Source organism: Plutella xylostella, chromosome 20 (genome assembly GCF_932276165.1).
Source record: "Plutella xylostella chromosome 20, ilPluXylo3.1, whole genome shotgun sequence".
Taxonomy (NCBI): Eukaryota; Metazoa; Arthropoda; class Insecta; order Lepidoptera; family Plutellidae; genus Plutella; species Plutella xylostella.
In genome coordinates this window covers 1,946,745-1,973,992 of record NC_064000.1, presented here as the reverse complement: position 1 = coordinate 1,973,992, position 27,248 = coordinate 1,946,745, and the positions used below count along the sequence as shown (strand labels likewise).

Here is a 27,248-nt window from a genome sequence, read left to right as displayed (position 1 = left end):
CCATATATTCAACAGTAGAAATCCTTACCTAATCTACATCGTAAAAACCCAAACTCCACTACTCCCAACGCGCACCTTCACTCTTATTACCAGAAAAACCCTTAGATTAACAATATACGAAATAGATGGTGTGTCAAATACTTTATTTATTTATTTAATTCTTTATTGCACAAATATAAACACATACTTTAAGCAAGCAAAAAAACTATGCGCATTTTGTTTACTGTCAAACCGTTTTAAGTTCAACCTGATAAAAACCATTGTACCTATTAGTCATCACGATCCATCACGTCCCAAGTGCTGGGGCACGGGTCTCCTTCCAATGAAGGAAGGGTTTAGGCCTAGTCCACCACGCTGGCCTAGTGCGGGTTGGTGGACCCTAACACAAGCAAGCTTGTGCTGAGAGAGTTGTCGGGTAAGTGGGCAACCCAACTGTCGGATGTTTTCAAGCTGCTACTGACTGCTAACTAGGCTTAACGACTGCTACCGAAGCAGCAACCGGGACCCACGGCTTAACGTGCCTTCCGAAGCACGGAAGCGTCCAGAAAACAACCACTTGAAAATCGGTCACCCATCCAATGGCTGACTGTGCCATGTTTTGCTTAACCTCAGTGATCAGTTACGATCACTGAAGCTCGCCCAACTGACGCTTCACATTAAAGACACAAATCTTCTTACTGAACTAATTCAAAATAAGACATAGAAATTTGTCGAGACATTTCTTTTGCACTGACGCTCCATCTATCGTATATAGTTAATCTAAGTAGAAACCCGAGTAACTAGGTAACAATAAAGGGCTAATAATAGCCCACTGGACCCCATTAGACTGCGGATCTCGTGCGTCTGTTTGCGGAACCCTCCACGGTGTGTTTGCAGTTCTCTCGACCTGCCCAAGGATCCATGGGGTACAGTTCGCTACAGGTTTAAATGGAGATTATGCGCGACTTTAACCCTTTTTGCCTCCTCCATATAGGTCTACAGGGGCTACTGGAAAACGATATTTTATGTTAGGGAAGGATTTTGAAAATCCTACGAGGATTGTACTCGTAAACGCGTAAAACAGTGATATTGGTGTAGTCATAATGTAAAAGTTGAGAACAAATTCATGGCAGTATTTATACCAGAATATGATGTGATAGGGTATTCGTATAATTAGAGATACCCAATAGGTACGGTCAAGTGCAAAGAAACCTGACCCCCCTCTCATACTAACAATGCTTCTGAGGGGGGTCAGGTTTATCTGCACCTTACTGTACCTTAAGCCTTAATAAGGCATGATGCGAATAGGTAGGTACATTTTTTTTCCTTGGTTTTCTCCTGTAACTCAAGCTACTAGAGTTCAAAATATGGTGGAAATTATTTACCCCTTGCCTTATTAAGGGTTAATTCATTCATCATCTTTCACTCACAATAACAAGCTCACTTCATTCATAAACATAATCCCTAATTCATAATAGTTCGTTAGTTGTAATAACAGTTCTCAAGTTATGCAAGCATTTGGTTATGAATTGCATTCTACGAACGCAATTTAATGATAATGAATAGCTGCGGCTCACTGTACTTATGCAAGTAAAACGTTTTCATTACAATTTAATGAATTTATACGAGATATTTTACTTGGCAGCTGCGTTTGTTATGTTACAGGCTTATATGGGAAAGGATGGGCCTTCCTTTTGTTAATATAATATGTAAACACCATACACACAAGCACCTACCTAATCTTGGGTGGGGTTTTATAAATGATCAGAAAGAAGATAACTAATAAATATTTTAAAACACATTACTATTAAGGATGGTTATAAATTATAGTTGCTTTGTTGCAACAATAAGTTAAAACTGCAGCGTCTTTTGATACGTCTCAGAGCACCATGAGATTACCATAATATTAGCTATTTACATAAAACCTTTGACTTGAATTTCGAATTTTATACGCGGACCCAAATTTCAATTAATAAACCAACGAAGACCATACGCTAAAACCAAAAGCTGTAGACTCGGCGCAGCTGGCTTAAGCTAAGCTTTTGGAGGGTTACTTCAGCTAGTTAAGCTAGAAAAGGCCATTCGTGAACATGAAATCGGCACTTTAACGCAACGAACTATAGTCAAGATTGGCAGCAGCGCTCAGAAACTTCATTTCTCGTCGGCCGACTGGTGTAGTGGTTAGTGACCCTGACTGCCAAGCCAAAGGTCCCGGGTTCGATTCCCGGCTGGTGCAGATATTTGTTTAAAGACAAATATTTGTACTCGGGTCTTGGGTTTTGATATTTATATTTAATATGTATCTACTATCTATGTATTTGTGTAGATATATCAGCTGTCTGATACCCATAACACAGGCTCTTCCTAGCTTGGGGTCGGTCGGATGGCCGTGTCCATGTCCCCACATATTTATTTATTACTAGCTATTCCCACGCACTTCGCTTCGCCTTAAAAAGTTTTCCCGTGGGAATTTCGGAATAAAAAGTAGCCTATGTTCTTTCTCAGGGTCTAGACCATATGTATACCAAATTTCATTCAAATCCGTTCAGTAGTTTTGGCGGGAAAGAGACAGACAGATAGACAGACACAGTTACTTTCGCATTTATAATATTAGTTAGGATTTTATTTATTATTTCTCGTAAACTAAAGTGACCCGCCTAGCGCGGCGTGCTACAAATGCGAAGGTAAGCCGACCTAATGGTTTTATACGTTCATTCGCATCAACAAGGGCGCTTTGAAGTAACATCTCCACTGATGGTGGGTAATACGGTTTTTAGGGTACGTAAGTACTTGATGAATTAGGTAATTACGTGGTCTACTTAAGCAGAAAGCCAGGAGTATTTTTCTAGTGCGTGCACGGGTTATTATGGAGGGGCTGGCGCAATGTTTTTCATATTGTAGCCAACTGTAGCAGCCGTAATTTATACGTGTTAAGGCTCATAGTTGAATCATAGCTGTATTTACTCGTGGTTTGATGTCAACTATACCAATTTACAATATTAACTGACTTGTTCTGTTATTTATAGTGAGCAACATCGTAGACAAACCAAAGTAACCGGCATAGCTAATCCAGTCAGTAAGCTGAAGTGGCAGTGGGCCGGACACATTGCTCGAAGGACTGATGGTCGGTGGAGCAGAAGAGTTCTCGAGTGGAGACCACGTACCCGCAAGGTGTTATTGATATAATGCATAGCACTCTAAAAACGATGTACGTAGCTCGCATCAAACGCTTTGTTCTCGTACTAAAACATACTTCTAAAGACTCTCACACTTTATTATATAACTTAAAAACTTTCAAAGCGAAAGGTAAGAACAGTTTTTCATTGAGTAGACCTGCCTAAGACCCTGTTGTAATGGTTTTATATGTCCGGTGTCGCGGCCCTTTCAGATAAAGTGGATAAATACCTTTAAGCTCCTTCTTTATGTGCTTGCCTTTTTTAAGAGAGAAAAAACTATACGCTGAACAACGTGAACTTTGTTTATTGGCGGAGGAAGAGTAATTTTTTTTATTTTATTTATTTAAACTCTTTATTGCATACACATAAAAACATACAAAGTAGGTACAGATCATTGCAGGTTGACAGTCTATGTACACGCAGTAATGATTCCGAAACTTGACTACCTACTATGATTATCTTTGAATATCTCGTAATCGTCGACTGCTGGAGCTAGAGATCTTCTTTTTTATATTGTGTTGGTATATAGTCTATAGTATGTACTGTTTAAGTAGTATACCTTGCACCTCTACTCCCATTAATTATGTTGAAATTGTCTCTTCCATCCAAAGGATGTCTGGTAGCGATTGCTTTAAGCAGTAAGACCGCCTTTTTAGGGTTCCGTAGCCAAAATGGCAAAAACGGAACCCTTATAGTTTCGTCATGTCCGTCTGTCCGTCTGTCCGTCTGTCCGTCTGTCACAGCCGATTTACTCGGAAACTATAAGTACTACAGTGATGAAATTTGATGGGAATATGTGTTGTATGAACCGCTACAAAAATATGACACTAAATAGTAAAAAAAAGAATTGGGGGTGGGGCCCCCCATACATGTAACTGAGGGATGAAATTTTTTTTTTCGATGTACATACCCGTGTGGGGTATCAATGGAAAGGTCTTTTAAAATGATATAAAGTTTTCTAAAAAACATTTTTCTTAAAGTGAACGGTTTTTGAGATATCAGCTCTCAAAGTCGTAAAAAGTATGTCCCCCCCTCTATTTTTATAACTACGGGGTATAAAATTCTAAAAAAAATAGAGGTGATGCATGCTAATTAACTCTTTCAACGATTTTTGGTTTGATCAAAGTATCTCTTATAGTTTTTGAGATAGGTTGATTTAACTGTAATATTATATTTGCTGCTACGGAACCCTTTGTGCGCGAGCCCGACTCGCACTTGGCCGGTTTTTTTGTACTATTTTATATATAAGTTGTGATTTTGTAATGTTTTCTTTAATGGTGCAAAATGAAGAGTATTCTATTCTAAAAAATTATATTCTTCCAAGGAGCGCTACTCACTCTTTAAATCGGCGAACGAACCATAGAGTAGTGCTTAGCGCTACAGTTTTGTTTTTCCGAAACTTTTGTTCCCTAACATCTTTCAGCTGGATCACTGATACAATTCTACTCTTTACAGGCTCGGTACAGCAATAGATCAGATCCTTTGTCCACTGAGTTTTGAACAAAGTTGGGAGTCGGGAAGTTGGTCCTGAAAATAAATGTCTTATCTAAGTTTTATACTTTATGACCTTGTCAAGTTTCGTCCAATCCGATTGAAGCTATAATATTGGTTACTATGAAAGTGTGAATATTAAAGTATTTATAAGGGAAGGGTACTTATAATTTTACATTGCTTTTATTAATTGATTATGTACTAAGTACCTAAATAAAGTTGAAGTTTCTGGTCGCTACCAAACCTGGGGAAGTTTTTACACCGTCCGAAAAGCGGCGAGTAAACTTGAATAATATATGTAGGTATGTATGGCTCTGGAAGGACGCCATCAAGCTGTAACTAGCTGCACTAGCACCGCGCCATAGAATTTGCCTTAGGTTTCACTGCTCGTCGTTCGGTAGTGAAAAGCCTACAACTGGCCCCTGAACAATATTAGTTAACTCAAACAAAGTAAAAGTCAGTGACTGATGAAATAGACTCACAAAATGTTTCGTAAAGAGTTGTAAAGCGAAACTACCCGCATAACATTGTGTAAGCACTGCCGGGGGGTCTACCCTGCCCCTGGTGAGACGATATACGAAGTTGTACTGTCGTACAATCTACCTAATAAGTTCGGTAAGTATTAGGAGTTTGTGTCGTAAAATTTAAATTACTTATCATAACAAACAGATTCAGATTGTTTTTTATCAATCGGCGTCTCTACTCTACGATAAACGAGAGCTGCCGTGCAATGTGCAGGGCGATCACGAAAAACAGAGCTAACGTATAGAATCGAATGCGAGTGCGACAACTGTCAATTCGATAGGTAAAAAGTGTTCGAAAGTGCTGTCAAGTTGCCACTAGTCGCACTCGCATTCGATTCTATATTTTTCGTGATCGCCCTGCAGTATGTTTAATGCAACCAGATAGAATCGGGTCTAGCGCTGTAGCGCTCCGAAACTTAGTTTTTCGTCATATAGAATAACCCCCTGACTACTTAAACATACTGCAGTCTGCATTGATGCATTGCCCTTAACGCAACGTGATAGAGTCACAGTTAGAGCAGTGGGGCTACGAAACGTTGAGATTTGTGAGAGTAGCCCTCTTGAGTTAGTTAAGAATCTATATTCGGGGCACGGACCTCGAAGCTTCAACTTCGACGTGATATAGGTTTGGAATCTCTCTCACAAAGTAAATAAAACTTGCCTTAATGTTAGTCATAAAGTTCTAGGGGTAGTTAAATTTATTTAATTCAAAATATACATAGTTATATGATTTTGAAGTAGTACTTATCACTTTAAATATATAATAAGCAAAGCCTTAACTACCGGTCTGCACCCAATTGAGCTTTTTATTACTTAGGATGGTAGGTAGGTTCTTGCAGACAAAAAAAGGTAAAGGAGGATAACGAAAATCGTTCAATTGAAATGTTTAATACAACGAGACGTGAACGAGACAGAGACTTAGTTTTTCGGCTACATTCAGAAAGTGATTCTGAACAACTTCTGTTTGACGACTTTTGTAAATTTGTTTTATTTTTGGTTCTCCATGCAAACTTTGTTGATCATGTAAATTTTTACTTTAGTCAAACAGGCACTAATGGTCTGTGTACCTATTATCATGTGTCCAATATAAATACATCAGTAAATACCTAGATATAGTATTAAAAGCCATTTCAGTATTTGAACATACAACCTTACTACCGCACCTTGTTAACCACTGTTTGATTACCAGATTAATCAGGACCTTGAAATTGGTCATCATAAGCTGATCTGCCATAGACAATGGATATTGACAGCCGAGATTACCGGATACATGGCCAGAGACAACAGAACTAATTAATTTGAATATAGTGGATGAACGTTATACGTATAGCGTGATTGAACATTATAATCATATCAGTGTACAAAGTGAATATTATTAACAATAATATATATTATGTGGGGATATCTCACACACGGAAATCCGACCCCAAGCTAGGCATAGCCTGATATATGATACCATTAGTACAGGCTTTGACAGCTGATATATCCACACAGATATAATATAGATAGAAAAATAATTAAAACCCAAGACAATTTAGTGCTGCAAGCAGGTATGTGGAGGGTTTTAAATTTCCTGGATGGTCTGGTTGGGACAGTTTACCATCTGAAGCAGCTCCGAACAGTCTATGTAACCTCTAATTAATAAAAAGGAAAATAACGTCTGCTACTGTCCTACGGAGTTCAAGGGGAAGGAGATGGATAACATTAAATAAAATAAATGCATATAAGTACCGGGCTATATTCTAGGCCAGTGAAAAAGTGTTCAGGGCCTCTAGTAAAGGTTTTGCAAGTTAGAAAAAGTTTAAGTTTTCTTTTGTCATCTGCATACATTATTTGTGAAAAGTTTCATGATAGTTTCCGCTAGAGGCTCTACTTTGTAAGCGAGATAACGTAACCTTTTATGGTTTTCGTCAAACTATCAATCCTGTACTAGATGTACAGGAGAAGCTAAACTAACCTTCGGATGGTCCCGCACGGGCACCACGACCCGCACGCACACCTTGACCGGCTTGTCCCGCGTGATGTCCAGCATCCTGCGCTCGCCGCGCCACTCGCCTGCAACAACGGAGGAACTGGTCATCATCATAAAAAAAACACTGACACCTTGTACTAATGTACTCCCTTGCGCGGTAGGAAGAGTTGCATTGCTGCACCCACTTTTCGCTAGTGTTATGCTAGTCCCAATGTAATAGGGGGCGGGCCTATTGCCATTTTACGGGCACATGCAAGACCCGAGAACAAATATCTGTGTTTAAACAAACTTGTCGCAGCCGGGAATCGAACCCGGGACCTTCGGCTCAGTAGTCAGGGTCACTAACCACTACGCCATTCGGTCGTCACCATAATATCACCATAATAATACACCAACCCGCACTAGGCCAGCGTGGTGGACTAGGCCTCAACCCTTCCTTCATTGGAATGAGACCAGTAGGTACCCCAGCAGTGAAGACGTGATGGGCCGTGATGAATAATACACTGAGGGCCCGTTTACACTAGATCAGTCAGTGACGATTCGTCCAAAAACACGACACGTGATGGCGGATACACGTTCACATTGCATACGGAATCGTGTCATTTAAAAATTTGTTTCGAGATTTTTATTTGTTTCTTTCACCCACAGACCTGTATTTGAGTAGACAACGCAAGTGCATGTACTTCGCGTGTAAAAAGGGAGTGAAATTATCTTCCTTTAGCGCAGTGTCATTAGGGACGTTCCTAAACTAAATCGTTCAAGTGACGTGACTGATGTGACAGTAGGTATAAAAATAATGGCACGCTTGGTTTCTATACAAGGAATGAGACAAGCGTTGTGTATTCAAATACAGGTCTGTGCTTTCGCCATTTCTTCTCGTTTGTTGCGGAGCTTTTGGGAAGTTGTGGTAGAGTAATGTTATGAGTTATGAGTGTTATGACTATCGACAAATAGGTAATTTTACATCGTATAAACATCTTTTCATTTAATTTCAATGAATGATATAGTAACCTAACCATGGTTAAAAAAAACCCGCATGAATTTTGAACAAATAAGCTGATTTTGATGAAATATGCGAACGAAGACACGGATTAATCCTAACTGTGTCTGTCTGTCTGTCTTTCTCTCTGTCTGTCTGTCTGTCTGTTACTCTTTCACGCCAAAACTACTGAACGGATTTGAATGAAACTTGGTATACATACGGTCTAGACCCTGGGAAAGAACATAGGCTACTTTTTATCCCGGAATTCCCACGGGAAAACTTTTTAAGGCGAAGCGAAGCGCGCGGGAACAGCTAGTAAAACATATGACCCAAAAAAAACGGTATGACCATTTGGGAGCTACGCCTCCACTAACATAATACGTTTAGTATATAACACCCATCTTTTTCGATTAGGAATTTCAAATTGAAAGCTTTCCAATATACCAAATGCCTTTACAAGTCAATAAGAAGAACGTACGGAGCACTATTTATTTTGTCTAGACACGACAATAGGTTTATCTAACCTTGAGTGGAAAGAATCACCAAGAAACACAATGTTTTACTGACATTGTAGGAGAAATACATAGTATACATTCTACAAGATGGTTACCAAACGTATGAGCAAAGTATCTTTGATGTCTTCTAAACGTATTTAGTCACTTGTCAAAATGTCTGTCAGTTAATACAAAAAGTATGAATAAAAAAATCGATAGGTATCAGTAGGTATTTTAAATAATACCAGAAAAACTGACCCTTAGGTGCAATTTCTGCAAATGCTTAAATGTATTTAGTCGCCTATCAAACGTCTGTTAGTGGAAAATATTAAAAAAAATTGATTTTATACTTATGTTATATTAAATACTTTTAGCTTCTGCCAAAAACTTTGCCAAACACACCGCGTTTATCCATTGAACACGTGTTTTAAACTACTTATTACAAGTTTCACTTGTCAGGGTGTTAAGTTTTGCGTAAGTCAGTGTTGACCTAAAACTTACAAGCTGCTCTACGTACCTATTGGTGGGTTCGTAACTTAACTATTACCATCAACGACATTTTAATACGAACTAGATAGAGTGTCAGCGCAAAAGAAACGTCTCGACAAATAAGACCCAAATTCTACCGTTGACGTCTTATTTTGAATTATAGTGCCACAAACTTATCTGTTCCGGTGACAGCTCACGTAAATGCGTAATATTTCTTCATTCTATAAGATTTTAAGTTTGCCAGTAGTGGTAATTCGCTCTTGTGGTTTCAATAAACCCGTCTAATCTATATCAATATATAATTCATTAGTAAATAATGAGATATGACTTTTTTTCGCGGGTAGATGTGAAATAAAGTACACATTAACTTTTAAATTAAATTTAATTAATATAATTAATTACCAAATAAAAAGAAATAATTTTTAAATTTTATGAAATTGTGATAGTTTTTACCTGCGAGTGACTATTATAATCTTTTATAACACCACAATATAAACAACACTGCAATGGAGCATATTGTTGACTCAATCAATGAACTGAAGGAGCATTTTACTGCAAAAATGGCAGACTTCCACACTCAGATGTCGAAGGCCCCGCCCTCCACCACCACAGACGGACTGGCTGCTGAATTCTCTGTGTTCCGCTCGTTCATCATGATGGCACTGGGCAGCCTCCAGCAGCAGGTGGGGATGTTGGTGCAGCACATCGACAAGATGGAAACACACAGCCGGCGGAAAATGCTTCTTCTGCATGGTGTTCCAGACAGTAAGAGCGAGGACACAGTTGCTGCCCTTGTGAAGGCTGTGACTGATCACATACAGGACCCTGGATTCGTCTGCGCCACCGACATTGCGCGTTGTCATAGGCTGGGCCGCGTTGGAGATAAGCCTCGCCCTATCCTTGTCAAATTCAAGGATCTCTCAGTAAGGAACAGGGTATGGCACGCTAAATCGAAGCTCAAGGGCAGCGGACGGACGCTAGCAGAGTTCCTGACCAAGCCGCGTCACGATGCGTTCCTGGCAGCCCGGCAGCGGCTCGGCGTCTCGCGCTGCTGGACGAGGGGCGGCTGCGTCATTGTGCTGGACCGCGACGGGAAGCAGCACAGCATCACGACACTGGCTGAGCTCAATGTGATCTGCCCGGCCGCGGCGGCGCCTGAAGCACCAGCCTCTGCGCCTGCGCCTAAAGAAGCGAAGACAGCCGGTGATGTGGCCTCATCAGCTAAGGCTAGGGTCAAGAGGGTTCCAAGAAAGTAGTCCCCATCACATTTTCATTTCCGGAGTTCGTTCTTTTGCGTTCAATTTGGTACCCTCCACTGGTTCAATGTGAATTTTTCTTTTTTATTGGTTATGTGTTATGTCCGTGTTGTCCGTGACGTAGTAAATTGTCAACTTGACAAGTGACAACTGACATTCTGTCTTAGCGTGCGTTACACAGACTATTATTTGTAATTTTGTTTTTCCTGTTATAACTTAGTTTTTGGAACGAAATAATATTGTTTTGCGTTTTGTTTCTTTTTGCTTATGTTGTTTTGTGATGTTAAAATATTTCTGTTAGTTAAATTTTCTGTATCAATAGTTGCTCGCAGGTACCTACAGGTATTTGCAAGTTTATTGTAAAACTTTAGTATATTATTATTTGTACTGTTAGTGTAGGTTAGTATTATATTAGGTATATTATTTTATTATATTTAAAATTATATTTATTTTTGCTGGTATTAATGCAAGTTGTGGCTTCAACGTTGGTGGCAGAATGCTAACAAACCTACGCTTCGCCGACGATATAGTCTTGTTCGCTCCGTCCGCATCAGAATTGACACAAATGCTACAAGACCTTAGCACGGCGAGCCTTGAGGTGGGGCTGAAGATGAATAGGTCTAAGACACAAGTCATGACCAATAGCGCCAAAAGTAGGGTCGAGGTAGACGGGCAGGAAATAGGATATGTCGATGAGTATATCTACTTGGGCCAGATAGCATCCTTCGAAAACAGGCAGGACAAGGAAGTCGAAAGACGCATTACCAACGCCTGGAAGAGCTTCTGGTCCATGAAAGATCTTATGAAGGGCACTCTCCCTCTAACACTCAAACGCCAACTCATCGACATGTGTATACTGCCTGTCCTAACCTACGGTGCACAGACTTGGTCTCTGACCGAACATCAGAAGTCCAAACTCAAGGTTTGCCAAAGAGCGATGGAGCGTACTATACTTGGTGTACGAAGGATTGACCGAATCCGGAACACCACGCTACGCTCCTCGACTCGTATAACTGATGTGGGCGCACAGACTGCGAAGCTGAAGTGGGCCTGGGCAGGCCACGTCTGTCGCATGCACCCGGACCGGTGGGCAAGAATTGTCACCGAGTGGGTGCCCAATGATGGACGTCGGCGTCGTGGAAGACCCAGACGGAGATGGCGGGACGACCTCGACAAGTTTTTACCTCAATGGCCGAAGGAGGCACAGGATCGGGACCGGTGGTCAATTTATAAGGAGGCCTTTGCCCAGCAGTGGGACACTAACCAGGCTACATAAAAAAAAAAAAAAAAAAAAAAAAAAAAAAAAAAAAAAAAAATGCAAGTAGCTCTTGACGTGAGTAGTGATGAAGAGTCACTAGCTTCTGAATATTTCGATGGTTCCGAGTCAGATGAATTGAACAGTGCCGGTAGTAGCTTTCATAGTCTTCCTGATCTACCTGATGTCCTTGACTCCGTATTCACGGATGTGAAGGATAATTTCAACGTTATTCATATAAACGCCCAGAGTATTCCGTCTCATTTTTCTGATATGCTGACTTCTTTTGAAAATAAAAACCTACACGCAATTTTAGTTTCCGAGTCATGGCTCAAGCCATGTCTCCCGTCTGCTTCGTACGCGTTGCCTGGTTTTAGTCTCATACGCAATGATCGCACTGGCAGTGGTGGCGGTGGCGTAGCTATCTATCTCCGCTCGCACATTCCCTACTCCATACTTAGCTTGTCCACTCAACCACCACCAGGCAATGCGGGCGAACATCTACTTATTGAAGTAACGATGTCACACGCCAAAATATTACTTGGCGTGTATTACAGCTCCTCATTGCGTGTAAATTTCTTCAGCTCTTTTGAAACGCTATTGGTCAATTATATTCCTAATTATAGTCATACCATTATTATGGGTGATTTTAATACTTGTCTCCTTAAAAATGATTCTCGGTCTTCTACCTTTCAATCTATAGTCAAGTCTAGCAACATGAATGTTCTCCCTCTGAGTGCCACTCATCATTTTCCTAATTGCGAACCCTCTCTTCTTGATCTTATTCTCGTATCTTCTACTGATCATGTTGCTAAGCACGGCCAGTGCGGGTCCACTGGATTCTCTTATCATGACTTAATATATCTATCGTATAAAGTCCGCCCCCCTAAGGCGAAGTCAAGAACTCTCATGCTGCGTAGTTTTGGTGGTATGGACCTGGACAGTTTGCGTCGTGATGCGCTTCGTACGGACTGGACATCTGTTCTCAACGCAGCCAGCGTTGATGAACAGGTTTTAAAATTCAACTCCCTCCTTACCGGCCTATACGATGTGCATGCACCAGTAAAAGCGGTTCGGTTAAAACATCTTCCGGCTCCCTGGCTCACTGAAGAGATTAAGAAGGTTATTCTTGAAAAAAATTCTGCCAAGACCAAGTATAAACTCCGTGCCTCTGAAGCGAACAAGGAGAAGTATATTGCTATTCGTAATCGCTGCAATAAGTTGTGTAGGGATGCACAACGCCGCCACATCCATCAATCTGTAGAAAATGGCGATCCAGCCAAAGTTTGGAAGTTCCTTAGGTCACTGGGAGTTGGTAAATCTCGTAACAATTCTATCCGTAAAGATTTAGACATTGAATCCTTGAATTCACATTTCTCATCGTCTTCGGCCATGAATGATGCCGTGAAATCTAGTACACTCGGTCGCCTATCAGCCTTACCAACCCCTGACTTTCCTTCTTTCCATTTAAGTCAATTTTCCAATTGTGATGTTAAGAAGGTCATTATTTCTATTACTTCCAATGCAATTGGAAGCGACAGTTTAAGTCGTAACATGATAATCCCTATCCTAGACATTATCCTTCCCATCATCACAAATATCCTCAATTCCTCTATTTCCTGTGGTATATTTCCCTCTGCCTGGAAAGAAGCTCAAGTTGTCCCTTTACCTAAGAAATCCAACCCAACCTCATTTTCCGATTATCGCCCCATATCTATTCTTCCTTTCCTTTCAAAAGTCCTAGAACGCCTTGTACATTTCCAACTATCCAATTTCCTTACCCGCAATAACCTTATGAATCCTTACCAATCCGGTTTTCGCCCTGGCCATAGCACTGTCACAGCGCTCGTGAAGATCTCTGATGACATTCGCCAGGGCATGGACAATGGTAAAATCACAATCCTCTCCTTGTTAGACTTTAGTAATGCCTTCAATACTGTTAACTTCGAAATCTTGCTAGGAATACTTCGATCACTTAACATATCTCCAATGGTAATTGACTGGTTTCGCAGTTATCTGCAGGGGCGACGGCAGCGTATACGCATTGAGGATTCATACTCCCAATGGTGTGATATCACAGCCGGTGTCCCACAAGGTGGTGTGCTATCTCCTCTGCTCTTCGCTATTTTTATTAACTCCATTTCTGATAAGCTGATTTCTTCCTACCATCTTTATGCAGACGATCTCCAGATTTATGCACACGCTTCTCCTTCTAATCTAGCTCAAGCAATTGATACTATGAACACTGACCTAACTAAAATAGTAGACTGGAGTAAACACCATGGCCTTATGGTCAATCCGAAGAAAACTCAAGTTATTCTTATTGGAAGTTCTAGGTTGATGAACAATAATTTTCTTCGGATGGTGCCGCCAATTTATTTTGACGGGGTTCATGTACCCTATAGTGATACGGTCAGGAATCTTGGCGTTATTTTTGACAAGTTTCTGACATGGAGTCCTCAGCTGGAGGCGGTTAGCCGGAGGATGTTTGCTTCCGGGGGATCACTTCGAAGACTACGCAATTTCCTTCCTACCTCCACCAAAATTGCTTTAGCTCAATCACTCCTTCTTCCCGTTCTTGACTACGCCGATACCAGCTATCTTGATCTCACTGAGGAGCAACTTAACAAGCTTGAGCGTCTTCAAAATTATTGCATACGATTCATATTTGGCTTAAGAAAATATGACCATGTATCTGTATTCCGACAAAAACTCAAGTGGCTCCCAATTCGTCTTCGACGGAATACTCACATACTTTCACTACTTTATTCGGTACTGTTCAATCCTTGTTCCCCAACATACCTTAAGGAGCGTTTTGAGTTGAGATGCTCCACACACAGCCGCTCACTACGTTCATCTCATAACTTTCGCCTTCATGTTCCCTCTTGCACCACGGTGTTTTATGAGGGTTCCTTCACTTTTCAGGCTGTTAAATTATGGAACGATCTGCCCATGGAAATCAGACTCGCACCCTCTCTACCATCCTTCAAAAACAAGCTCAGACAGCATTACTTAAATTTAGCTTATCCAGATTAGAATAAACCAGCATATATATATAGATATTTATTTATGTATGTATTGTATTATTACATATAAGGTCTAGGTATATAATTATTAATAGCTATGTAGGTTTAAAGTATTTATATATGTTCATAATATATTTAAGTATTATTGTATGTAGGTATTTACAGGTACACATTGTTCATAGTAATTATGTTGTATTTTCTCTTGTCTTGTCACACGTTACCCCTTTCTTTATACTTTATATTTCCTTTCAATGTGGTTGTCTGGAAGAGATTACTTTTAGTAATAAGGCCGCCAATTGTACCATTTTTCTTTTCTATGTTTGTGATACTATTTCGTTTTGTGTGCAATAAAGTGTATTTTATCTTATCTTTTTTATCTTTATGTATCAATTTAGTTCGCTCTTACCGGAACAGATAAGTTTGTGACGCTGTATTTCGATAACAAGATTTGTGACTTTATTCATTGGTAGTCATTAGTTTGAACCAAAAACGGTTCAACAGTAAACCAAATGCGAAAAGTTTTTTGCCTTGTTTTTGTATAAATATGACAGACCATCTGGTCCGTATATCATTAATCTAAGATTACAACATTTAGTTACTTCCTTCACCACAAAGACCCTCACGTACCCTGGGTAAGTAAGTTTTGGATCTCAAGGGCCAGCTTATGCTGCTGAACTCTTTGATGGCCACTTTAGCTTACGAAAAACCAAAGAATGAGAGCGTTTATGCAATGGGCACGCTTAGTGCCAATTTCTCCATAGTCGGTTACCTAACCAACCGGGATTGGTTTATCAATTATCCGTCACCTCCATATAAAATTCTTGACAGAATATGTATTAAAAGTCCGCCACTAATACCTGTTTATGCTCTAACCGACTATGGGGAAATTGGCACTTAATGCAACGAAATAGAGCCGTGGTTAGCAAAATGCTCCGTATTTGAACCCGATCATGGCTAGTCAAATTATTTCATTGGTTTCGCCCTTAACTCAAGGGGTTAAAGTTCAAATGGGCTCCATATATACTTTGGCCGATTAGGGCTTAAGACGACTCCGTATTGTTGCAATAAACGTACCGAATTTGTGACTGCTCTCGTTCGTTAGGGTCAATTCAGACGTACCACAACCACACCACAGCCACAACCACACCACAGCAACAACCACACCACAACCACGCCGTGTGGTCGGGCGTATATTTTGTATTGACAATGAATAATCCAATTCACACATGCCACATTTTGCCATTGTTATCGACCACCTGTGTAATACGACCACATCGCAACCACATCGCGGCGGCACCGCGGCCACCTCCTCTCCCTATTAAACTGCATACGACGACGTGGTTACCACATCGCAACGACAGCGACAACACAAACACATCGACATTTTGTCGCTGCCACAACGCAACTGCAAAAAGCCGCTGCCACACTATTCACACGTAACCACAGATTGACCACATTATGTCGCTGCAACGTGGTGTGGTTGTGGTACGTGTGAATTGACGCTAAATTATTGTAAGCTATAGTGATCCCCCGATCAAGTAATTATTACATAACTAGATATTGATTTAGGTTTATTTACAGTAGTATTAAGAGTACTAAGCTAAGGTAATAAGATTGCTGTTATATTTATAATACATTTGTATATTTTTTATTTTTTTTGTATTTTACTTAAGTAAGCCTTTTTAATGAGAATCTAGGTTAGTAAACTAATCTAGATTTGAAATGAAAGTGTTAAATTGCATTATAAAATTAAAAATATAAACTTTACAACTTCATAAAACAAGTTGCTGCGTAGCTGAAAAAGAATGAGCTTCATGAAAAAAGGCTATTGCATGAAAAAAACTATACAACGTGCCGTAAATTCCACTCAATCATCAATTATTGACAGGCCTATGCCCGTGACTGATCGAATTTAATCGAATAGAAAACTATTCGTTTTATTTGGGTATAATATTGTTAAATTGTTATATGGGGTGCACGGTGCACGAAATATGAGTACTCGAGTGACATAATCACCTGCTATCTATAACTCTACCTCTGTTGAGACAATCTGTATAATTTTCATTCGAACATACCCTCACGAGCAAAGAAACAGTTCCACTTACAATATGCAGACACCAAATAGACCCAATTTAAAAAAAAAATATTTCAAATTAGAACAAAATTTAAATTTTTGGTTGTTAATATTCTGATGCGCCCTTAAATGTACTGAAATGTCGTAGAAGGCGTCATTAAGTTAGCTTTTTCCGTTTAGGTTTAAGTTGGTGATTTCCACAATGGAACTTTTTCATTACCCGTGAGTGTATAGTGCGACAAACTTATCTGTTCCGGTGAGAGCGAACTAAATTGATCCATATCTCATTATTTACTAATGAATTATATATTGATATAGATTAAATGGGTTTATTGAAACCACAAGAGCGAATTACCACTACTGGCAAACTTAAAATCTTATAGAATTAAGAAATATTACACATTTACGTGAGCTGTCACCGGAACAGATAAGTTTGTGGCACTATAAATGCATAAATCATAAACAAAACTATAAGCTAAGCTCGCTATGTCACTGCAAAATATTAGAATCCGTACCTATGGAATTGTTATTCCCTCAACGGACAAGATTTGGCATGTGCCAAAGGTGCGTCAGATTATGACGTCATCTGTCAGACATCGTGACGTAGGTTCCCTTTGTGTTTGCCGAAAGCTGATATTGTTTTGATTCCGAGTATAGCGCCATTATTATTCGTTTATAGGACCTTTTCCGATAAACTGTATTCTGTTTTTCCGGTACTTAATATTATCCTAGTAGAATAGTAATATTCCCACTAATGAAAAACAAGGGTGGTATAAGTTTGACGTGTACTTACTATAATTTTATCTGAACGAGATGATAATTATTTCGATAGATGCTTCAATTAGGTATTAATGATTTTAGATAATAAGGCTGTAGGTGTGAAGTTTACGTGGCTCGGTATAACTCTTGTAAAACATGGAAAGTGTTGCAACTTCATGTATAAGTTAGCAAAAACAATGTACCTACTAACTGACATTCTTATAAATATAACAGCAGGCACCTAGGTAGAGTAAGTAAGCACAGTAAGTAAATAAAAAGTTGTTTTGAATGACCCACTGAGTCAACCCCTTTCAGCTTCAGTGCCAAACTTTCGTTAACGCCCTGCATATCTGCCAGTTTAACCGGACTTTACGTTTAGCAGAACGTTGGAATGACATTATGTACAGGCGACGAAATATAATAGGCCGTTTGGACGGCTACACAAATTTGCTATTTAGGTATACCCTTGATTTACTTGATGAAATATATAAGAAAGACGCATAATCTGGCTTATTATTTAACGGTCGAAAGAAAAAAGAACTTTTAAAGCACCAAAAGTTACTTATTGTGTAGATTTTTTATGATTTAGGTTTGACACCAGCTGTCCATACATTTTAGAGCTGTCCAAACGGGCCTCTTATATTTCGACGACTGTATTGCTGTGAGTAGCTGGTCGGCAAAACATAAGTTGCTTAGTTAGATTTACCCAAATGACATAAGAAACTGTTTGATTCCGTAGTTCAATTACTAGACCGGAAGTTGAGCGAACTGGTTCACATTCGCAAAACTGGGTCTCGCTGATCTGCTGTACGATTTTTGATTGAGTTAGGTACACTCTAGGCTACCTAACACAAGAATAGACTGCGCCACTGTCAGGTTGTACACAAACGGTGCCGGAACTAACTAGTTCTAACTATTCCAATCGAGTTAGCGAACCGCCCACCACCGGATATGGGTAGACAGGGGGTCATTCTAGTAAAGAAAAAAAAGTTTTTGCGCTAACCATGACTCTTTCTAGTAGTGTTAAAAAGTATACCGATTTGTTTCAGAGCTTTCATTCATTCGGTTTTAGGGTGCTTACATAGAGAATCGGGTTCCCTGTATCTACGTGTACCGGTAACCTGATTATGGGAAAGCGGTCACTCACGGAGCATTTTCCGGATTTTTAAATGTCATGAGCGCTTTCGCATAATCAGGTTACCGGTACAAGTAGATACAGGGAACCCGATTCTCTATGTAAGCACCCTTAGTTTAGCTAAACTAACCTTACAGAGGCGGATGGCGTCTCGGCTGTTAGCGTTGAGATAATGTGGCGTTTTCACCTTATTATTATTAAAATTCTCTAGTGTATATCATAAATTTCCGTTAAAAATAGCGCATTTTGCTTTCCCATTTATTAGAGTGCTATCGTGTAGTGGGCATCTTGATCGATGGTGTTGCCAGTTAATTGGCTGATTGATAATGCTGTCATAATTACAAGGCTGGCGTTATGAATATACAGTAGTATAGGATTAAAGCCTTAAAATTTATAGGCATGCATTTTTTTTAAATAGACACAAAACTAGAACCTCAATTAAAAGTTAAAAGCCCACAAATAAAATGAGATTCATAACAAAACAATAATATAATAGTTTTCCACCTATCTAAGGTTGGCTACAAGAAATGCTTTTTCATTAAGGCCGCCTGTTTGTATTATTTAAGTCTGTTTGTAAACCTGTGTTGTATAATTTCTTCATCAAATTCCAAACCATAAAATTTTCGGGACCGACACTATTTACAGCATGAAAAAAGTTCTATTTAAGAACATCATAATAAAAAAAAAGTTTTTAAAATAAAATCACCGGCACTGTTCTACGACCTTAACTGCTGAAGCCTTGCAGTAGCAGGAGAGAAAGGCGTATCTTGGATGGAAGTAAGATTCTGTTGACTCAGGTTGTAATGGCTACCGGAGCAGACAAACTAACAAGGAATGCTATCTGAGAGGGGAACAGGGCTGTGGACGGCATAATAGTTTGCGGTGGGGAGCTTATTTTGCGGCGTAGACGTTGTAATTCGGTTTTACTATTAGAAAATAATAATAATAATAATATCGTTTATTTCGTTTAAAGATTAAGCTAGATTACATACAAGGTTGGGACCGCCTAGTAAGTAAACTAATTTACTAAATATAGATAAATAGGAAATGACCTCCTGGTAATATCACAAAATAGATAGCTCTGAATTAAACAAATACCTGCTTCTGTCACAAAATATCCTGATTAGCACGATTAGTCAAGGTATACGTAAAAAAAAACAAAGATAAGAAACATTGTGGGCACATGTTATACATCCTAATCCTAACTAATCCTAACTAATCCTAACTATCCTAACTAATATTATAAATGCGAAAGTAACTGTGTCTGTCTGTTACTCTTTCACGCCAAAACTACTGAACGGATTTGGATGAAATTTGGTATACATATGGTCTAGACCCTGAGAAAGAACATAGGCTAACTTTTTATCTCGGGATTCCCACGGGAAAACTTTTTAAGGCAAAGCGAAGCTCGCGGGAACAGCTAGTATAATATGTTTATGTTTATACGTTTATATATGTTATATATGTTATATATGTTTATTCAGTTTTAAATATTGTACTTTTATTGTATTTACATATGGGTTTATTTTGTGATTTTAATTTTAATGTAACAAATGATGACCTGAAATAAATGATTATTTATTTATTTATTTAATATATATCTTAGAATATAATAGAATGGAATATTACTTTATTGACTTAAAAACTATTTACACAAATAATAATTTATAATACTGTGGATACAACGTAATAGGCGGTCTTATCGATCGTCACTGATCGCTGAGGTTAAGCAACAACTGACACGGTCAGCCATTGGATGGGTGACCAATTTCAAGTGGTGCTTCGTGCTAGTGCTACATAATTCGGTCGTCAATTCTTTTCTCAAAAGTGGTTGAAGAAAAGTTGTTCAGAATGATCCTCTGAGACATCAAATTCGGCTTACTACTGCCAAAAGTGGACGATTACCTTTAATATGAGGAGTCGTCATACGTCCAAAAAGTCTCGTGGTCAGCAAAGTTTCTACAAAGAATTATAAAATCATATATACATACATATTCATATATATACATACATACATACAGAATATGCACTCACGATTGTAATCCCCGAAGAGATAGTCAGAGGTGGCTCACAAGTGAGCCACCCACTTTCACGTACTCACGTGATAGGTGAACCATATCGCCGTTTTTGGAATAAGTACAATGCACTTAGGATACACATCTAGAATCTAGTTGTGCAGGTTTCCTCACGATGTTTTCTATCACCGTAAGAGCACGTGGTATTATCGTACTTAAACTCCTTAATTGAAAACACAATTGAAAGAATTCATTGGTACAGGCCAGGATTTGAACCCACGGCCTCTCGATTGAGAGGACGAGTCCTTATCCATTACGCGGATTAAGCCACCACCGCTCTCTAAAATTATAAAATCAAAGAATTATAAAAATTGTCCGAAATGGGTCCACCTCTCCTTTCTGTTAACAATAGGTAATTTTGAAACACCCTGCGCATTACCTACTCCAACGAATCTGGCCCATCCTCGCCGATCCAATCAACCCTCATCATCTTATGTAGAAAATGTTGATCCTTGTTTGAGTTATACTCAGAATTTCCATACCATTCTATCAATCAATTTTGTAACAATGTATCAAGTTTGATGAGTTGTAGGAAGGAAGTTCAAGTCTGTTGAAGATATAATCATGTTTTTGTTTTGGTTGATGTTTCGTTACTCACTTAGGGACTTAAAGTAATCGTCTAGATATTTTTTAGATGGTTCGGCAAGACTATAAAACTTTGAAAACTCTTTATCTAAAACCTGTTTGCGTTGGGGCGATACATATCCTTATCTCTCACAGTAAAAATTAATTTGTGCTGCCTAAATATCATCAAATTCTTTCCACGCAATTCAGGGGCCATTTAACAGAAATTTATTGGCAGCACGGGATCCGTTTAAGTGCAGTTCCACATATCTGCGCCAACATTAATTGTAAATTTAGTGTACCGAATAACTTTGCATCTAAATATACACATCTTTTTACGAATACAGTAGATATTAATTATACATTTCACATGGCAGCTGGCAAAGAGACGTAGTGAGAAGTGAATTCATTTTGGCTATTTTTATGTAAATTACTGAATTCAAAATGTTTTATTATGACGTACATTGACTTTGTCGCAGCATCGTGACTACCATATTTTTTATGACCGTTTCTTTGGGACGACGCGATGCAACCCAGCGCAACGCACCAATGGGCCCTCACCCTAAGAGTAATAATCGTATCGTCCAAAACCAAATTAATATTAATCAAATTCCGAGATACCCAAAACAATTTCCTGGATTATTGCAACTAAATGCAAGCTCTGGAGCATCCCTACAAGAACTAACGTGGAGTTTAAAGGTCGTTAGCGACTATCACCTACCACTGTAGTATTGAGGCTAAGTGATTCCCTCATTACGAGATGTGTTGCCAGATCTTACTATTTAAGTAGGTATTTAGGAGAGGGTAAATGTGGTTTTGTAAACTGTAGGTTGGCTGGTAGAAAATGCTTTTAGCAATAAGTCAACCTTTTGTACACTTATATGTTAAAGCTGTTCCTGCGAGCTTCGCTTCGCTTTGACAAGTTTTCCCGTGGAAATTCCGGGATAACAAGTAGCCTATGTTCTTTCTCAGGGTCTAGACAATAATGTATACCAAATTTCATTCAAATCCGTTCAGTAGTTTTGGCGTGAAAGAGTAACAGACACAGTTACTTTCGCATTTATAATATTAGTTAGGATATTTGTGCAATAAAGTATTAAATAAATAAGTAAATACCACTAGTCATTCTGAACAACAATTTTTCAAACAGATTTATTTGAAATCCAGCGACACCAGAAATGTAAAATCTAAAACCGCAACGGCAATTTTATTAGTAACTACATCATTTAGTTTTTCATAAGTGTTGCTAGTGATCAATTTGCTCTAACATAGCCAAGCCATATCCGTGTTTTATCAGAACTAAGTTACTGAAGTAGCAATTTTCGTAAATTTACCTTCAAAGCTGAGACAAAATGTCGAGTAAAAGCCGGTAAATATTCGTGTCTTGTGCAACGACGCATAAGAAGTGGCCATCTCATCCTCCCCTGCTGCCTCCAGCCTCTTGGGGATTATCTGACATTTCCCTTAAATAAGGTGGGTTTACAGGAGTGACGAAAACCGCAGATTTTTGATGTACGGGCAAAATTGACCACTACTAAAGGACATTTTGGATAACTCACAAGTTGTCTTATTGTTATTACTTAATCAGAATGTGTAAGATAATATTTAAATTTATTCGCTCTTAGTTCAATAAAGACGACCGGATGGCGTAGTGGTTAATGACCCTGACTACTGAGCCGAAGGTCCCGGGTTCGATTTCCGGCTGGGGCAGATATTTGTTTAAACAGAGATGTTTGTTCTCGGTCTTGGAAGTGCCCGTAAAATGGCACATGGCCCGCCCGCTATTACCTTGGGACTAATATAATACTGGCGAAAAGTGGGTGCAGCAATGCAACTCTGCCTACCCCGCAAGGGAGTACATTAGTACAAGGTGTGAGTGTTTATACAGGGTGTTGAAAAAAGGGTATACTAAGCCGAAACCTGCCTGTATATTTATACAGACATTATTTCAATAATATTATACTTTGGAGATTTCTCTTTAACCAGGTTACCAGAAAGAGCTAATTGACTATAATATTCAATCAAACAGTAAGGTCAAAAAGTCATCACCAACACCATATTCACCATGCACACTTATCAACATTATAACACCTTTAATTTTCGGTTGGTAACAGTTCAGAAACGTTCTCAAGCTTAGCTAAAAATAGGAAATTCTAGTGACACAGTCAAGTATGTGTGACTAAAATGATTACTCGTCTCATTCTATGCGTATCAGCCTAATATTGCTACGAAAGGTCTACAATCTGCTACGAGGCGTAGCGCTACGAACTGCTACGAGGCGTAGCACGCTACGAACTGCTACGAGCCGGCGAAGCGTAGCGAGCTACAGATTCTACAAAGAGAAGCATCGTAATAATAGCTATATTATGAGGCCGTTATTGAAGGCACACAATTTAGAAATATTGCTTAGTACAGTACAAAATGATTATTTGGAATACTGAAAATGTGGTTTACGAAACCATTCATAAAGTTAAAATTTGATCAAAAGGTAGATTACCTTAACTTAGATACATTCAATTTGAGGCTTTTGGAATTAATACCAATAGCCATACTAGTATTGTAACGTTATTTATTTCTTCAAAATAAGTAACTTACAAAGTAGTAAATAATCTTCATAATTTATTAATTTTAAGTATCGACTTTATCGATAACTTAATCTTCGGCGTCGATAATTCTTCAAATTATCGACGCGTTCCCATCCCTAGCCAGCGAAGCGGTCTTTTGTTCGTGTCCCCACTATCGCGGCAGCCCCACTCGGTGACCACTGGCTCTCGATCATTCGTCCACGGGCTACGGCATCGACTGCGCGTGACCCTACCTCACGGCAGTCCTCTAGGTGCCTAGCCCGCTCTAAAGTGTCGAATGACCTAGACTTTACCAGTGGTGCCTTGTGCGTGTCTTCCCCACTATCGGGGTCCAAGGTCCACGCTTACGTCCACGGTACGGTTTACCTACTGCACGGAACTACCTACTTCTACGGCTCGCCCTCTACGTGCTGGTTCGGCAACCCCCTACCTTCGTGTTGCTGACCACGCCGCGCAGCCGAGCTACACGCCACGCGCACGCAACGGCCACGTGACCTGCCTGCCTACCTACCTGGGCACTGGAGAAGAGGACTTCCACGCCGGTCGCGTTATCGGGATTCCACGCCGATACTCTTCGACTCAGGGGAGTCCCTATCCGTGCCAACTGAAAACTGACTGATCGTGTAGTGTAGGCCTAACCCACGTTGACCTTTAAATAAATTTGTGTCAAGCTGAACCCTGGCTTCTCATTTCTACTCACCTCTCCGTTAGCTAGCCATTTTTCAAAAGCGCGACAGTATCTCGTGTTGTAAATGTCGGTGGGTGAACAGTGCACAACCTGGGCGCAATACCTCACCACCAAATTTCGCATGATGAAATATTTTTATTACTATCCATGTTTGATTTCTATTTAGATTAAATATACTTACTCCGCTGGCTCAGCGACCCGAAGTGGATCTTGGCCTCCGACATTAAAGTGCGCCAATCTTCTCTATTCTGTGCCAATTCTGACCAGTCGGACAGTTCCAGCTCTTGCAGGTCTTTGGCGACTTCGTCCTTCCAGCGGTATCTCGGCCGCCCCACCGGGCGACGCCCAGAAGGTTGACCAAGATATGCTTTTTAGATAAAATATGATTACCATAATTAATGAATCAAAAAACTAACGCACTAATGGCGAGCTATTCATAGCTAATGTTTATTTTGACCTCAACGTAACTGGCAGATAAATTACACGCGAGCTACTGCACTAATTATAAATTCACATTTAATCTAGACGACATATTGGAATGCTTGATGTCACTAATCTTTCATTATTATATTCCGTTTGATTCGGACTTTGTTAGCGTGGCGCTGGTTTGATTGTATGCTTTGTGCATATTCAGTGTAGATTTCAATTGAGATAATTGTGTTTATGATAATATAATAATAATACAAGATCAGATAATAGTACATGCAATGTCAATCAAATTAAAAATAAAATATTATCAAATAATTTTATAGCTAAACTCGATTATTATAGTAATACCACAAAAAATCCAACTATGTTTAATGGCTGTTTATTGTAAGCATCGGATAGGCTATCGGTATTGTACGTATCATACCAAACGGATTTTCATAAATTTATGGAGAAACAGCGTCGGCAATGCCGATGATGTAGACTCACTGGTGTGAATTTCTATAGTTATAATACTGAATGCGATGCGTTAGTTGCATAAGATGCCGAAAGGTAGATAGATGCTTGCCTTTAGAGGCCTTATAAATTTTACATATGCATAAGGCGTCAGCTTCTTGATAGAATTTAACATTTGTTACCAGTCAACAAGCAAAAATGAGTAATCTTTCCCGTGTTTTACTTCAGTCTGAAATACTTGAATTATGTACAAATGTATAACGAATTAATCTCCCTTATTTACATGATTCGAGCTCGTAACACATAAATTACATTTAATGTGGAGCCATTAACTAATTATAACCAGCGGCTGGTGAATGGGCCGACGCGCCAATGTTGGCTGCAGTGAATAAGAATCTACTGAGCTGCTTGCGTTCAAATTTAACTGAAAATGTTCAATATACTGAAAAATTTACTACTTTAGCCATAATGAGATTATTTAATTCTATTTAACTCTATATACCCTACGATATATAACGTAATGCATGGAGAAACGGCATCGGCAATGATAATGTATTAAGCGACTTTCGTTTATCCTCGACACGCTAAGAAGAAGTAAGTAGATCAGAAACAAACGATAAAAGTCGTCAATACTGTCAACGGTAAGTAAAAGAAACAGTTATACGTTTGACAATTAGCACATCGTAAGTCGTGGGTGCATCTCCGCAGCAACGGCACATTTACTAAATCAACGACGGTGCAGTTGGAGATAGTCCAAATCGTTTTATTCTATTTTTACCAGACGCATTCTACTGTTGTGTAGAGATTTTCAGAGGAAGAGTTAAGGACCTGCCGAAGGGAAGATTTCAGATGATTCATTCGTGGTCTCCAGTCAACAAACTCTAACGTTTAACGATTTTTTAAATGCGGTTTCATAGTATTTAAAATATTAAAAAACTTACATAATAATTGTGTATGACACATTTTCTAACAGTTATTTATGACGATGTCACATGACAAATTAGTTCACAAAAACATGTGATGCATCTCACTATGCAGTTTCACTAGAAGGTAACCAGGAGTAATGGATCACGTTACCCGACTTTTACCTTCATCCCTTTAGCGGATGATACATATTTGCATCAGAAACACGGCGCCGCGGAGGCATACCTGAAAGAAATGAATAATGCAGCCAGCGGAAAATGCACGTGGATATTCAGCTGAAATATGTGAAAAATTATGTAGCTCGGTGGCGCCATCTGTTATTTTAATGGTGTACTTTGACGGTGTAGCGTTACCGCCCGCGTTGCTTTTAGATCGATTAGTTTTGTGTCTATCAGCGGTACGTTTTGTTTTAAAGCGCGATAGAAAAGTTGAGGCAATAAGTTTAAACAAATATGCACTAAAAACAGATTGCAAATTCTTTACAGTTCCGTAAAGTACGAGAGTTGAACATTTTAACACCCAAGACCCGACTGAAAATGATGTCTTATGCAAATAATTTATTTATTTAATACCTTATTGCTCAAAGACTGACTTAATGGTCAAAGCATTTTCTACCAGCCAACCTACAGTCATATACAAGAGTCTGTCATTATACAAGAGTCTGGCCAGGCCGGAGATCGAACCAGCCGGTACAGCAGTCAGAATCTACTTACTATTAACAGTACATAAGGAATTTGTGAATACTAATGTTAAATCCATTTACTGAATGCTTTTATTTATAAGCAACGATTGATTAGCATTTTGAGTTTCACTCATAACGTTATTAATCACGAGAGACCAGAATATACAACATTAATACACAAAATCGGATAAGACGCGATGTCTGCCAAGTTTTCTATCGAGGCATCTTATCATTAA

General features: G+C 39.2%; 1 protein-coding gene across 8 annotated transcripts in view; it reads right to left on the bottom strand.

Moving 5' to 3' along the window:
• Nucleotides 1–27,248, bottom strand: part of LOC105392252 (KH domain-containing, RNA-binding, signal transduction-associated protein 2) — a 227,335-nt gene that overhangs the window by 43,290 nt on the left and 156,797 nt on the right. For all 8 annotated transcript variants that reach the window (XR_007267429.1, XM_048628214.1, XM_048628213.1 and 5 more), the window contains exon 3: nucleotides 7,128–7,225. Coding sequence is in view for 7 of the 8 variants with exons in the window: in XM_048628214.1 (XP_048484171.1) it covers nucleotides 7,128–7,225 (98 nt within the window). In the remaining variant the exon portion in view is untranslated. The remainder of the gene's footprint in view (nucleotides 1–7,127; nucleotides 7,226–27,248) is intronic.